At 43.9% G+C, this 13,514-nt stretch overlaps 1 protein-coding gene across 3 annotated transcripts in view; it reads left to right on the forward strand.

Annotated features, from left to right (window-relative positions):
* Window positions 1-311: 311 nt before the first annotated feature.
* Window positions 312-13,514, forward strand: part of Rxfp2 (relaxin family peptide receptor 2) — a 65,135-nt gene continuing 51,932 nt past the window's right edge. For 2 of the 3 annotated variants that reach the window (XM_031338821.1, XM_031338823.1), the window contains exon 1: window positions 425-545. In XM_031338821.1, coding sequence (XP_031194681.1) covers window positions 503-545 — 43 coding nt within the window. In that variant the 5' untranslated portion in view covers window positions 425-502. Of the gene's footprint in view, window positions 546-13,514 lie in introns of all 3 variants that reach the window. The other variant, XM_031338822.1, reaches the window with a different exon arrangement.

The raw sequence follows: 13,514 nt of genomic DNA on the forward strand, positions 1-13,514 counted from the left end.
TTAGCTTCGCGTATGAAAACTACTCCTGAAGAGGTTCCCAGTTGGTCCACGGTAGACATGCGGTCCTTCACACTCTAGAATTTGTACTAGGTTTAGATTAAGAATGAGCGCAAGTAGCTCCAGGTGCTTTGAGGAGAAACATTAAAACTATTAAAATGTTGCTTGTTAATAAGGCTAGAGAGCTATTTACCTCCTCACTTCTCTTACTCCTTACCCTTCTCACGCCGTGATGAATGTAATGGCCAGAAACACAACTCTACTTTTAAAATAAAGAGAAGCAGGAGAAAGGAAAGGACAGAAAAAGAAGCAGGCTCCCTAGTGACAAGCGTCGGTGTCCCTTCATGCCAAGGAGGTTTCAGCTGAGCATGCTCAGACACATGGGAGGCACCAGGCTCTATCAAAACTCCTGAGTAGCAAAGAGAACACGTCCACGAACTCGATGCTGCAAATCTACTGCTCTTTCCTCTGACATCGGACACCTCTCTAGCTCACACCAGCTGCAATGTGGCTCCTACTTCATGTCATCCTTCTGACAGAGGTCAAAGGTAAGGCTGCCGCTTTCTCACTATAAATGAATACGGTTCCCAAAGATTAGAAAATCGTTAGGTAGTTCTGTGATGTTTACAATGGACTCAATGCGGTGTTTGAAAGATAGACATCCCACTGTGCATCCACTAAAATGATCGTTAATTGTCTGGAGCACCAAGGAGCCTTGCCGTTTTCAAATGCAGTAAATATCTCCCAGAAAAGTGACCTTTTATGTCTTTAGAACTAAAGATGGGTTGTATTTTAAAAATCGGTGTTGACATATCAATTTCTAGCAGAGGAAAGTGCTTCTGAGAGCGAGGGATATTCATAAACTAAAAGATGTGTTTGCATAAACCCAACCTGTTTGAATATGCCCATAAAATGAGCGTAATTGTTAGTGGTTATGCGGTTTGGGGGTGGGTTTTTTGTATATTTTTTGTTTGTTTTTGTTAACCTAAACTGGAGACTGCAAACCTTACAAGCAAGTCCAAAAAAGTCTAAGAGTTCACCTATGTAAAACAGTTATTAAAATATAAATATATATATTTGATATAACTGTCTTACCTGCTCTGAGATTTAGAAAGTTGGTGTAAAGTGCTCACTTCACAATCAGTGACTTTTATGCTTTCAGCTCTACAAACAACTAAAGCAAAAACCAAACTTTGCCACAAGTTTATATGCTTCCCATCTCTTCCCAGGACACAGGAACTCATTACTACTTTGATTCAAAATGTATTCAGTTAATTCATAGATTTTCTTTCAAACTTTTCAGAATAAATATTAGAATCTGAAATTATCGTTAGCCTCTTAAAAATTAATTTAATTAAATGAGTTACAAATGAGTAGTTTTCATCTTTAAGTAAAACACCACTTAGGACAATCAAATGTAACTTCCGAGCATAAAATACAGTATTTAAAGACAACTACCAAAAAATTTTTAAATGTTTAAAATTTTATTTTGAACTTGTAAGGACACTAAAATTTTGTTCCACATTAGATATCAAAGGCCTTGCCCACCCCGATACCCAACCCAGTTTCGATTTTGTATTCTAACCTCTCCCGCATGCAAATCTAGTCTCCAAAGAGAAACGATAAATTCTTCTTTCAGGAAACCACAACTTTAGAAACAGGGGTCTGATTTGATTTAAGATCTAATCACAAGGCAGAAGCCTGTGTTCTGTCTTTAGTCATAATATTCAGTTTTGGAGGATGGTTAAGAATGAGCGATTTAGAGTCCGTGGACGCTTTAAAAGATGCTCCAACGTGTAAACACCACTCACCAAATTACTCCTTCTCTGCTCTGGGGTAGGCTTTCCCTGGCCTTTCTGACCCCCAAATCACTTCGAAGTGACAGTGTATGGTTTGCTGTAGCTCATTGGGCTCTGAAAAGTGGGAGAGAAAGGGGAAATAAATTTAAAAAGAACATCTTGGATTTTTCTAAGTGTATGATTTCAGATTTATACCTTGAACCTAAAAATAGTTCACTGATTTATTAGAATCCTCTGCTCCATTTTGTTTTCTACATTTGCGTTACTTTTCCTCATTTTAAACCTTTCCCTTTACAATAACTCACTTTAGAAGTGCAGCATGTGAGTCAGTACTGACATCTTATGAAATCGTAATTATTTGTTTCTTAATGGCTAAAGCTTTTGCATTTTCTCATACAATTCTTGACAGTTAAAATAATAAGGCTCTCTGTCATGACCAAAGGCTGTTATTAATTATTTTTTTTTCTCAGAATAAAAATTGCTTTCTGAAGTTAAGTCTGTGTGGCCGGTCATTTTTTAGGGTGGTTTCAGCCACACGATTAATTGTTTTCTCTTTAGGCCACAGTCACTCAAGTTCTTAAAAAGTAATTGATATTTACTGTCTTAATACATTAGCCAACAATGTATTAAGCCAACACATCCTGACACCTCTCATGACATGCACTTTACTATTAACTAATTCACTCTGGATTATTGCTAACCGGTCCCAAATCACCCTAAGAAGACTTTTAATGAATGGATAGGGGCAGTGTTAACTCTAAACGGTTAAACTCAAACAGTGCGCTTAGGTAGAAAATTGAAGTCTTAAGTACGGAGAATCCTACTTGATATCTTCCAATGGCTGTATCCTCAAGTCATTTGGTACTCTTTAATAAAAATGATCATTATTCGAAGCAGAGCCCCGGCGCCATTCTGCTGTGAGCAGTGTTTGAGTGCCCCCTAGTGGCCAAGTTGCACCTAGGCCTTAAGGGGTTGCTTTCCAAACCATGGGTCATTTAACTGCAGCGCTAAGATTGTAGAAAAGCTTCTCCAACTACATTTTAATTTCACACAATTGAGTCCATGCTGTGCCTAGCTATGAAAATCAATTGTACTTCAATTCAATCCTCTTGAAAATTTTTCTCGCCAGTAATGGAAAAATAAGTTTGCTCTCTTGAGGCAAAAAACAGAGCCTGCTTGGGGTGAGTGAGCTAGGACCCCAAGTCAAAGCATTCTCAGGTGTGTAACCTCCAGAGGCGCTAGCTCTGCACATCCGGCTGCAGGTGCATGCGAAGAGGCACAGCTAGCTGTAGTAAAGACTTTCAGAACGCCCTCCACTTGACCCCAAGATACAAAAATGGGACGCTAATAATTAGCAAGCAAGCTAATGATGAAACCTGTGTGCTTTTTAAATCTTAAAAAAAAAAAAATGCATTCTCAAATAAAATTCAGCTAGTAACAAATTATTTGGGGCAAGGTAGTTATGCAATCATAAATTTGTGGAGCTTTTAGAATGAGCCAGCATCCCCAAACTCCATGTTTTACTTATTCAGTAAATGTGTAACTTGCTAATTAAACAGAAATGATGTGTTTGTTTTATAGGAGAAACGCTAGTGGAGGTATGAGGAGGGCAGGGTAATTGTGTGGAAACACTTCTTTTTTTCTGTGTAACTTAATTTACAGTGCGTTAATTTCTTGTGGCTATACTTCCAGAGGAGAAAGAGACCTAGGAGGGTTCTGAATATATAAAATGCCCTCCAAAAGCAATTGATTTAACATTCACCTGATAAAGAGCCTTTTGAAAGGTTAACACTAGAAAGAAATTGCATTAACCAGGTTGTGAAGCAAAGGACCGCTGCAGTGTGTTCAATGACGAGGACCAGAATCCCAGCCTTTCTTTCTTCTCTGCCCTCCTGCCCATCAGTCTTTGACTTGACTCCTTGTTCCTGGTGACGCCTCCTGATCCCTCCCCTCCTCCTCCTAAGTAGGAGTCTAGTCTGGTTTTGTTGTGTGTGTGTTTTGTTTTTTTGTTTGTTTGTTTTGCTTGTTTGGCTTTTGTTTTCATTTTGACTTCACCTTTTTGATTGGCTTGCAAAAATTGTTATGGAGACCATGTGATGTGCGCACGAATCAGAATCAACAAATATTTTGCATACATTTTTTCATTTCTTCACAGGCAAGTCCTTCAAAACCCTTTTTGTCGGCCTCAGTTTTACTTCTTACTGACGTGTGTTGGTTGTCCTCATCAATAGGAGAATAGGAGTCTGTGTGAGGAGTCCAGGGAGTACCAACCAGAGCAGGATCATTTGAATTTCCCTGTCCTTCAGGTCTCCTCACGCTGTTGTGTGCGCACCTGTCTTACAGGCAGAAAGAAAAATACAATATACATGCTCCAATGTAGAAGTTAAGAGAATCTACTTGAATGTGGAGGCTGAGGAGAAGTGAGGGAGGGAGGAGATTGATAGAAATCGCCAGAAGGGGCACACTCTGCTATCTACAGCACAGTGGCAAGACCACAGGTCTGTTAGTCACTCGATTACATCACTGCTGCATAGGTTCACTTCCAGTGCAATCCCCACTGCTCCCCTTTGCGGGTCTCCCTTGTCCCACCACGTCTACATTCTAGGCGAGCTCTCTGCTGTCTTCCTGGTCTCCTTCCTCTGAAATCTTCCTGGGTTTCCAGGGCTGTACTTCCCAGCCTCCTCCTCCTCCTCCTCCTCCTCCTCCTCCTCCTCCTCCTCCTCCTTCTTCTTCTTCTTCTTCTTCTTCTTCTTCTTCTTCTTCTTCTTCTTCTTTTCCCAGCCTTCTTCTTACGTCAGCCGCTTTGTCTCAGCTCTCAGCTGACCCTGTCACATCCCACCAAGGCTGCATTTCCACTTGGGGATCCATTTATCTTTCAGCAAGACCCTTCATCAAGTAGTCCTCTCACCACCTCCTGTCTTTGCTGGGTTTGCCACCTCCCCTCCACCCCCCAACCCCTAAAGACTTCCTGGAGCTTTCTGTTTCCTATTAGCTCAATTTCCTTTCTGGAGTGGTGGCTGTCTCCTCAACTCCTGGTCAACAGTCATCAGTGAGATTCTGTGGGCGAAGATTTGGGGGGAGGGGGAGGGCACAAACCTCAAACTGAACCAAATAATCATTACATCTTCAATTTTTAATACTTCAGCACCAGCATGTTCTCTGTAGTGATTTGTCCCAATTCTGAGATATAGGAGGCTCTGAAAACAAAGTTTGAACAAATTTGTCAATAAGTTTAGTCGAAATCAGTCAAGGACAATTCAGACTCCTTCTTTAAACATGTATTGTAAAAAAAAAAATGCATTAATTTGTGCTATAAAACACTAATTCACCTGACTGGAAATTTTTTGCCTTCTTCAGCAGGAAAAAGTATGCAATCATGAACTTTCTAAAATTAGTAAAATTAAAAAAAAATATGAAAAAATATGGGCACAAATATGATTGTATGTGCATTGGAGCTGGAGAGACGGCTCTGGTTAAGAGCACTGGCAGCTCTTGCAGAGGACCTGGGTTCAGTTCCCGACATCCACATGGTGGCTCAAAACCTGTAATTCCAGGTCTAGAGGGAATCTGATGCCCTCTTCTGGCATCTTTGAGTACTGCATCTGTTTTGCCCAAATGTGGTGTAGTGCCCTTGGAGGCCAGAAAACGGTATCAGATCCCTTGGAAACTGGAGTTTCAGTCCCATGCAGGTGCTGGGAATCGAACTCATGTCATCTGGAAGAGCAGTCAGTGCTCTTTACTACGGACCCATCTCCTAAGCCTCTATTCACTGAGAATTGTAAGGATTTGGATTTTAAACTACTTCTTAAAACTGTCTTATTCCCTTCTTCTCCAAATATAAATTCTCCCTGTGCTTGGCCCTAAACTTGTTTGTGAGGTTGGAGAAATTTTCATCCTGTTTTTGACCCACTGTAAGTGGGCTCATGAGTGTATCCACATAGGCAGTCTGACCCCTAGCTCATTCTAATAGTGCAGACGTTTTGTCTTTTGGATGATCCAGCTCCACGTCCTACTTACAGAGGCTCTCCATTGCTTTTCTGCTGGCTCTGAGCAAAGGGTTTTACTGAGATCACCACTTTGGGTGGCCAGTCAGAGAGGTTCTTTGCTGGCTCACTCAGAGCAGCTGCACTCACGCTATTATTGAACCTGACTCTGAAAGTACAAGTTAAAACACCATACATAGTAGGCTTTGCTTTTTTTGAAAACATGTTTAATATAGAAGCATGTGTGAGATTTGTCCACAGTGAGGTGGGATGCTTTTCCAAAAATCAGAAGACACCACATGCATGCAGTTCCTACAGAGGCCAGAAGATGGCGCCAGATCTAGATTCTGTAGTTACAGGTGGTTGTGAGCCAATATATGGGTGCTGGGAACTGAACACAGGTCATCTGGAAAAGCAGCCAATTTCCTAAACCATTGAGCTGGCACATCATCCCCAAGTCATTTTCTTAAAAAAGAATATGGTAATTTTTGTTATACAATCTGTGTATATATGGATGGCTAATTGAACTGACCTGGATCATTTATTATATTAATTCTATATGTAAATCATTTTATTTTTTTTAATTTGGAGGTATAGAGACAATTAAATATTTAGCAAAGGAATTGCTAACCCCACACGAACAACATACAGCGTCTTAATGGGTAGTAATTCAAAACTTTGAATATGCAAGTTTACCTACCTGACAGCCTTAATGGTAATTGCTATCCCAATGCTGTAGGAGACATTAATCATGTAATAACAGATGTCTAGCAAAAGCGGGCTTTGGTACCTGAGTCTTCTTGTCCCTGTCATTCCTTATCTGTGTGTCTCTGTGTCTTAGATAGAGAACACCCGCTTGGCCACTGCTTGTAACTCCAACTCTCGTTTGCACCCAGGGCTCTGTCCACTCTGCCACTGAACTGCAGCTCCCACCTCCCATTCACAATTTCTCTGAGTCAGTCTGTCTCAACCAAATAGGCTAAAAAAACAATGTACCTCCTGCTGTAGACATTTCTACACCCAACTCCCTTTTACGTAAGTGAGGGAGGGAGATACTTTAAAACATGGAAGCCGGGTTCTCTTCCAGGGATGCAAATGAGTGACTTTTGCCCGAGGTAAGATGGCACAGACTTGAGGTAAAACTGTGAAGGCAGGAAGATCAGGGTCTTGGAGCTCAGGGAAAACTGGATGTCTTTAGTGACACCATTTCCTTGACGGCTGTCACCAAATGCTGCCCTTATGGTAAAAAAAGCTAAGATCATCCTCTGGGAAGGATGGTGTGTCCTTCCTAACAGGACCAGGGTTCACAGATGCCACGCCAGTCTGCCTCCTTGAGTGTGTGAACAGTGTGTATTGGTTGCTCGCTCACGGAAACAACTCTGCCTATTCTTGAATATTTCATGCCTATATGATGACTTCAGAGATACACATCATGTGCTAGAAATCGAGAACTTTCCTTACCATAGGAACAGTCAAAATGAATAATTTCTTTCCATGAGACAAGATTTGTGGAACTGTGTGAAAAAAAAAATCAACTAGAATCGAACACTGCAAGGATCGCCAAGGAAGGATGTTGGAGATGGTTTTCCAGGGAGGCTCATACTCTTGAAAGGCCCTGGGAGGTTTTCCCAGAAAGGACTTCAGAAATGAGTGTGAAATAAAGAGGAAGTAAAAAAGGAAAACAAAATTATTTCCAATGCAAAGAACAGTGCATAAACAATCTCAGTACAGGGCTGGAGAGATTGGTTAAGAACACGGACTGCTCTTCCAGAGATCCTGAGTTCAATCTCCAGCAACCACATGGTGGCTCACAACCATCTGTAATGGGATGGTTTGTGTCTGAAGATAGTTACACTGGAATCATATAAATAAAATAAATCTTTAAAAATCAATCTCAGTACCTTTCCACCATAAAAGGCACACTTCTGGGAATGTTTTCCTAACAAGAGACAAGATAACCAGAGAAAGTAAAAAAAGCCTGGCCAGTGAAATTGTTAGCATTCTGTCTAAGCTCCGCCCCCACAGTTACCTGGCAATATCCAGGTAGGCCTGACCCACTATAAAAGGGAATGCTTGCCCCCTCCTCTCTTTCTTCTTCTCTTGCTCTCTTAGGCTCTTCCCTTCTTGCTCCCAGACTTCTCACCCTTCACCATTCCCTTTGCCCTCTCTCTACATGCTCATGGCCAGCTCTCTCTCTCTCTCTCTCTCTCTCTCTCTCTCTCTCTGCCTTTCGCTGCCTCTACTACCCTCCTAACTCCCCTCCCCATGCCCTGAATAAACTCTAAACTCTATTCTATACTATACCATCTTGTGGCTGGTTCCTCAGGGGGAAGGGATGCCTTAGCATGGGCCCGCTGAGTCATCCCCTTCCCCCATACCTCACCACACCTCCACAGAACATATCCCTTTCTCTTTGTCTTTTATAAACACATTGGAAATCACCTTGGCACTTTTCCAAACTGTGGTGTATGCCACTGAGGGATTTCTCACGCGCTATCTTTGGCACATCTTCCCTTTCAAAGACATTTAGGTTGTTCCCAGTTTGCGACTGTGGTGAGTGGTGCTTTTGAGAATGTTCGGGCTGGAGGGATGGGGTTGGGGAGCAGAGGTGGAGGGGGGTGTCTTCGGGCACACTTTGCACACATTTCTGCAGACTCAGAGAGAGCCTGATGAGTCATACACTTTGCAAAGCTCCAAGTTCAGCAGCTGGTCAGATGTTGTTTTCCAAAGCAGGTGTTCTCATGAGCATTCCCAGGTCTGTATTAGGGCTTGCATGACTTCATGGCCTGTCCAAATTGTGTATCACTGCTTTTAAAATCCTAAGGAGGGCTGGAGAGAAGGCTCCAGAGTTAAGAGCGCTTGCTACTCTTCCAGACAATCTGGGTTTGGTTGCCAGTACCAGGTAGCTCACAGGCACCTGTAACTCCAGTGCCAGGGACCGGGAGTTTGTCCTCTCTACAGTCCACTTTCTCACTTCCATGCCTCTTGTCTTTTGTCTTGCGGAATGTTTTAACCCAGGCCCCAGCCCTGGAAGTACAGGTTTGGAACTATCTGCTGGAACTATCTGATGGGTCCCATTGGGTACATAACTGGAAACAATCTACCCATAACCTGTCCCAGAATCTACCCGTAACTAGGAGTTTAGCTGGGAGAGGTAGGGTTCCCAGGGGCCCCTCTCCAATCTGATTGATTGTTGACAGGCTCAGTCTTGCGCATGCCCAGTGCAGGCAACCACAGCTGTTGGGCGATCATGTTTGCAATGTCTGAGTCATGCACTGGAGACAGCATTTTAAGCCCTCCTCCCTGTCTTCCAGCCCTTCAGTTCTATTGGCCCCCTCCTCTTCGGTCCTCTTTCATGTTTTCACTATTTAGTTATATCATTGGTTTTTCTCAAGGATAACATACACCTTTTACATAAACACTTCGTACGACGTGCTTTATGCTTATCCCTAAGTACGTCACTGTTGATGATGTGAAAAATGCTTGTTTGGTCGTCTTACTTTCTAATTGTTTGCTGTTAAGTACATCTGGCTGTGTAGAAAATCTTGCTTCTCTCGTTATTAGCTTATTGTTCCAGCACATTTGGGTTTACAGTCATTATCCGTAGACAGCAACACTTGTAACCCCTCTTCTGGTATTCATTACACTGTCTCCGCTTCTTGATTACCTCGGTTAGGTTAGTGTTCCGGAATAATATTGAACCAGCAGTAGCAAGCGTCGTTGCCTTCGGAAACCTATCATGAAGCAAGCCACGATTTTACAGATTTAAAGCAAGTCGATTGCCTTTCCTTTCTGTTTGTAGAGTTATTTGAATGCTAGGGTCTAGGAGTTCCACCCCTGGAGCCCCTCTTGACAGCGAAGTTGTAGGCAAATGACAAATGAGGGGGACTATCTGCTCGAGTTAAAAACGAGAGGCCTGACCTCCCCTGAGAATTCCAGCCACATTTTCAGACTGTTTTCTCACACAACATAGCAAACACTGTGTTCCGAAGGCCTGCTGTCAGGGAGGGACTTCCCACCAGCCCTGATCATGCCTGTTAGTTGGAGTCTCAGAGAACAGATCCTTCGGAAGGCTTGACTTGTCTTCTCTGGGGAGAGTCTTTCTAATGTTTGGATAATAGGATACTATTTTTCTAATGAATCAATATGAAATGTAAGGTGACAGAGATTTTAGAGCACCTTTTCAAAACCTAAAATATTAATGATCCCTGCAATTTCCTGTAAAATTTTCAATTTGTTGTTCAAAGAAATGCAAAAACCTAGAAAGCTCTGACCTTCGGGACACTGCCCAAACCCACAAATTATTATTCTTTTATTTTAAAAAATCAGCAAATGAATTAAGGAGGTAAGAAGATGTTAGGAGATACAATGTGGTAAGGGGGTAACTTTGGCAGGCCCATGTCAAAGTGCGCCTCTGAGTAATTACGCCCGCCACGCAACAGACCTGATGCGAAAGGGATTTATTGGGGGAAGAGGAGTGAGGACCTGGAACAGGGTAAAGGTATGTAGACAGACAGACAGACAGACAGACAGACAGACAGGGGAGGGGCAGAGCCATGGGGCCAGAGAAAAGGGGGGCAGAGAACAGATAGGGGAGATGCTGAGGGGTGGGAGGGATAGAGGGGAAGAGAGAAAGAGAGGGGAGAGAGAAAGTGAGAGTGAATGTGAGAGTGAGAGAGCGCTGCTGAGTGCCAGGTAGGTCCTTTTATAAGCAGTACACCTGCAGCAAACACCTGCAGCACACACCTGCAGCACACACCTGCAGCACACACCTGGTGGCAGGTCATGACGTCAGCATTGCTAGGTCCCTGAGGGCAGGCCAGCAGAATCACTTGTGATAGCAGAGCAGAGGGGAACTCCCAGAAGTGGAAGTATAGAAGGACAGAGAGGAACCATAAAGCCAGGGAAGGAAGCATCCTGCCTGATGAAGGTGGTGGGATTTGTTACACCCTTCAGGGGACCAGGGAGGTAGCAGAGAGGATTAGCAGGAGGATCACTGTGCGTTCAGAGTCATCCTAGCTGACAGAGTAAGTTCCAGGCTAGGCAGAGCTACACAGTGAGACTTTCTCTTAAAAAGGAGAGCCATGGGTTGGTGAGAAAAAGGCGTGAGGCAATGAAGACAATGACTTGTCATTCTTCTGAGAAGTGTCCTTTTAAAAGGGAGAGACTGCGACTAGGCCCCAATGGCAACCAGTTATAATAGTATTTGGTTTGTTAATTTGTTTTGAATATGAGGCCTGATTGTGCTCTGGTTTGTTTACATATGTGTGCCTGTGTGGGTGCCTACATGTGTGTGTGTCTGTTCATGGGTCTGTGTGTGCATGTGTGTATGCCTGTGTGTGTGTGTGCCTGCATGAATGTGCATGGGTGCATGTTTGTATGTGTGTGTGCCTGCATGTATGTGTGTGTGCCTGTGCATGTGTGCCCAGATGTGTGTATTGTGTGTATGTGCCTGCATGTGTGTGTGCCTGTGCACATGTGTATGTATGTATGTGCATTTGTGCCTGTATATATGCACACACACACATACACACACACACACACACACACACACACACACGCATACGCACAAGTACAGGTGATATGGTGACTGAACCTGGACCTCCCTAGACAAGCATTCTATATCTAAGCCATGTCCGGCCTCTGAGAACTGACTGAATAAGGTTAATGTGGAGGGGATGCCATGACAAGGAAAAGATCATGGAAATACAGAGAAGCAGGGCTGTAATTAGTGTAGAGAGTGTCTGAGATGCTGGGGCAGATGGTAGACTCGGGAGACATTACTGTGAGCAGGTAGGGAGGCCCTTCAGGCATCATTCCTGACCCTGGTCCACAGCCATGCAGCCTCCAAAAGGCTCAGTGTAGTCAGTCTACATGAGGAGTGCTCTGTACCTGTGCAAGGAGCATCCTGATCAGGTGATGTCTGGAACCCTGGGTGCGGGGAGCAGGGGGGGGGATACCCACTTAAAAGAAGAATGAAGGTTCTCTGAGACAGGAGAATCTGTGACTTGAAATTTGAGAAGAGATGAGACAGAGGACCAGTTCTCTCTCTTCTCAGTGTTGCCTACATCAGGGATTCCTCTAGTCTGTCACTGTCATACTCTGCCCTGCCCCTCTGTCCTTCATCCACTCACTGGACATTCTCTGAGTGTCTCAGTCTTGGGCAGATTTCAGAAAGAAGGCAGGCTCTCTAATCACACGGAACAAGATGGATATTTTAAACACCAGAACACAGCCAGGCAGGCACGATCGACAGGCATGTGATCTCAGTGCTCCAGGCTACGGCAGAGAATTGTATGTTTGTGGTTAGCCTGGGCTCTAAACTGTGTGTTTAGACATGCTCTGACTTGCCAGAAGTAGAACAGCTTCCAGAAAGTGCACCGATCAAGTACAAACTGCCCAGAGAGCTGCTTCATCCCACTCAGAGCACCCAGGGGAGACGCCAATGCCCAGTCTTGTTGACAAGTAACCCGACATGGCCCAGTTAACATTTCCTGGATGTTCCAGTAGTTAACTCTTAAATGAGTGGCAGAGGCTCTGTCTGTGACTTCTGCTCCTTCAGTGACAGTGTCATCCTCACTGTGGTGAACAACCCCATACAGGTCACCCAGGAAATGGTCCCCTCAGCCTGTCACCTCTATGGAATGCCCTTTCTGGAAGGCAATCATGTGGAGGGACCATTAATCCCAAAGATGGGAGAAGAAAGACCACTGACCCAAATCCTCATAGCCAAATTCAAGCATGGGTTGCCTCCCCCTAATGCGGGCTTGAGAGGGCAGCATTGGATGTGAGGAAGACAAGGATTTTACAGCTTGGGTAGGGGTTTCTAAATGGAGGATTAGGGTGGCAAATAGGTGGGTTACAGGAGCAGAACATAAGCGTAACAAAGACATAATTGCAAGGTGGGCATAACAAAGTAGACATAACAAGGGGCATTATAACAAGGTCGTCATAATAACAATATCGTACCAAGGTATTCAGTCTTATCAACGGGTATCATAACAAGATAGTCACAGGTGGTCATATAATCTTTTGAAACAAAGGTAGGGTTGTAAAGCGGTTATAATCAAGCCTGTGAAACAAAGACACGATTGTCAAGCCGGAAACAGGCAGAACGGAACCATTTGTAGTTAAGGATACAGGTGAGGCATAGCCCATTCCTTGGGAAACAAAGGAATCATAAACAGGAATGAACTGAGTTTGTCTTTACTATAAGTTGGTTTTCAAGTCTAAGTTGGAGGCAGGCTGGTTCTTCAGAACACACAGCTTTCCTGAGTTTGTTGTCAGAAACTCAAAACAGGGCCCTGACCATCCTTAGTGATTTTTACATGGCAAACCTAAAAGGTCCTTCTCACACATCCCTTCCCAGTAGCCCAGGAAAAGTGTTGACTGACAAGCCAAAGCACCCTTGGGCAGCAGTCCAGTTGGCTTCTCTGAAAGGCAGCTGCAGAGCGATTACATCATGCCAGTGCACAGCTGGAGTGCTGACTGGAGACAGGAGGGGCCTGGACAGTGGTTTCCTTTCAGGAGCCCAGATCTACTTACTGCTGTAGTTTGGCCAAAGGGGTCTCATGGAAACCTCTGGAAGCCACTAGCTTTGCTTTGCTGTTGGCAACCTCCACTTTTATAATCCCCGAGTTTCAGTAAAACTGCCTCTCTCTACTTCAGTCAGTGATAGCAGGAGACCCAGACTGCAGAATATGCCTCCTACAGATGGCCAGTGGGTCTCCCTCAG

This window comes from Mastomys coucha, unplaced genomic scaffold, assembly GCF_008632895.1.
Source record: "Mastomys coucha isolate ucsf_1 unplaced genomic scaffold, UCSF_Mcou_1 pScaffold22, whole genome shotgun sequence".
NCBI classification, from domain to species: Eukaryota; Metazoa; Chordata; class Mammalia; order Rodentia; family Muridae; genus Mastomys; species Mastomys coucha.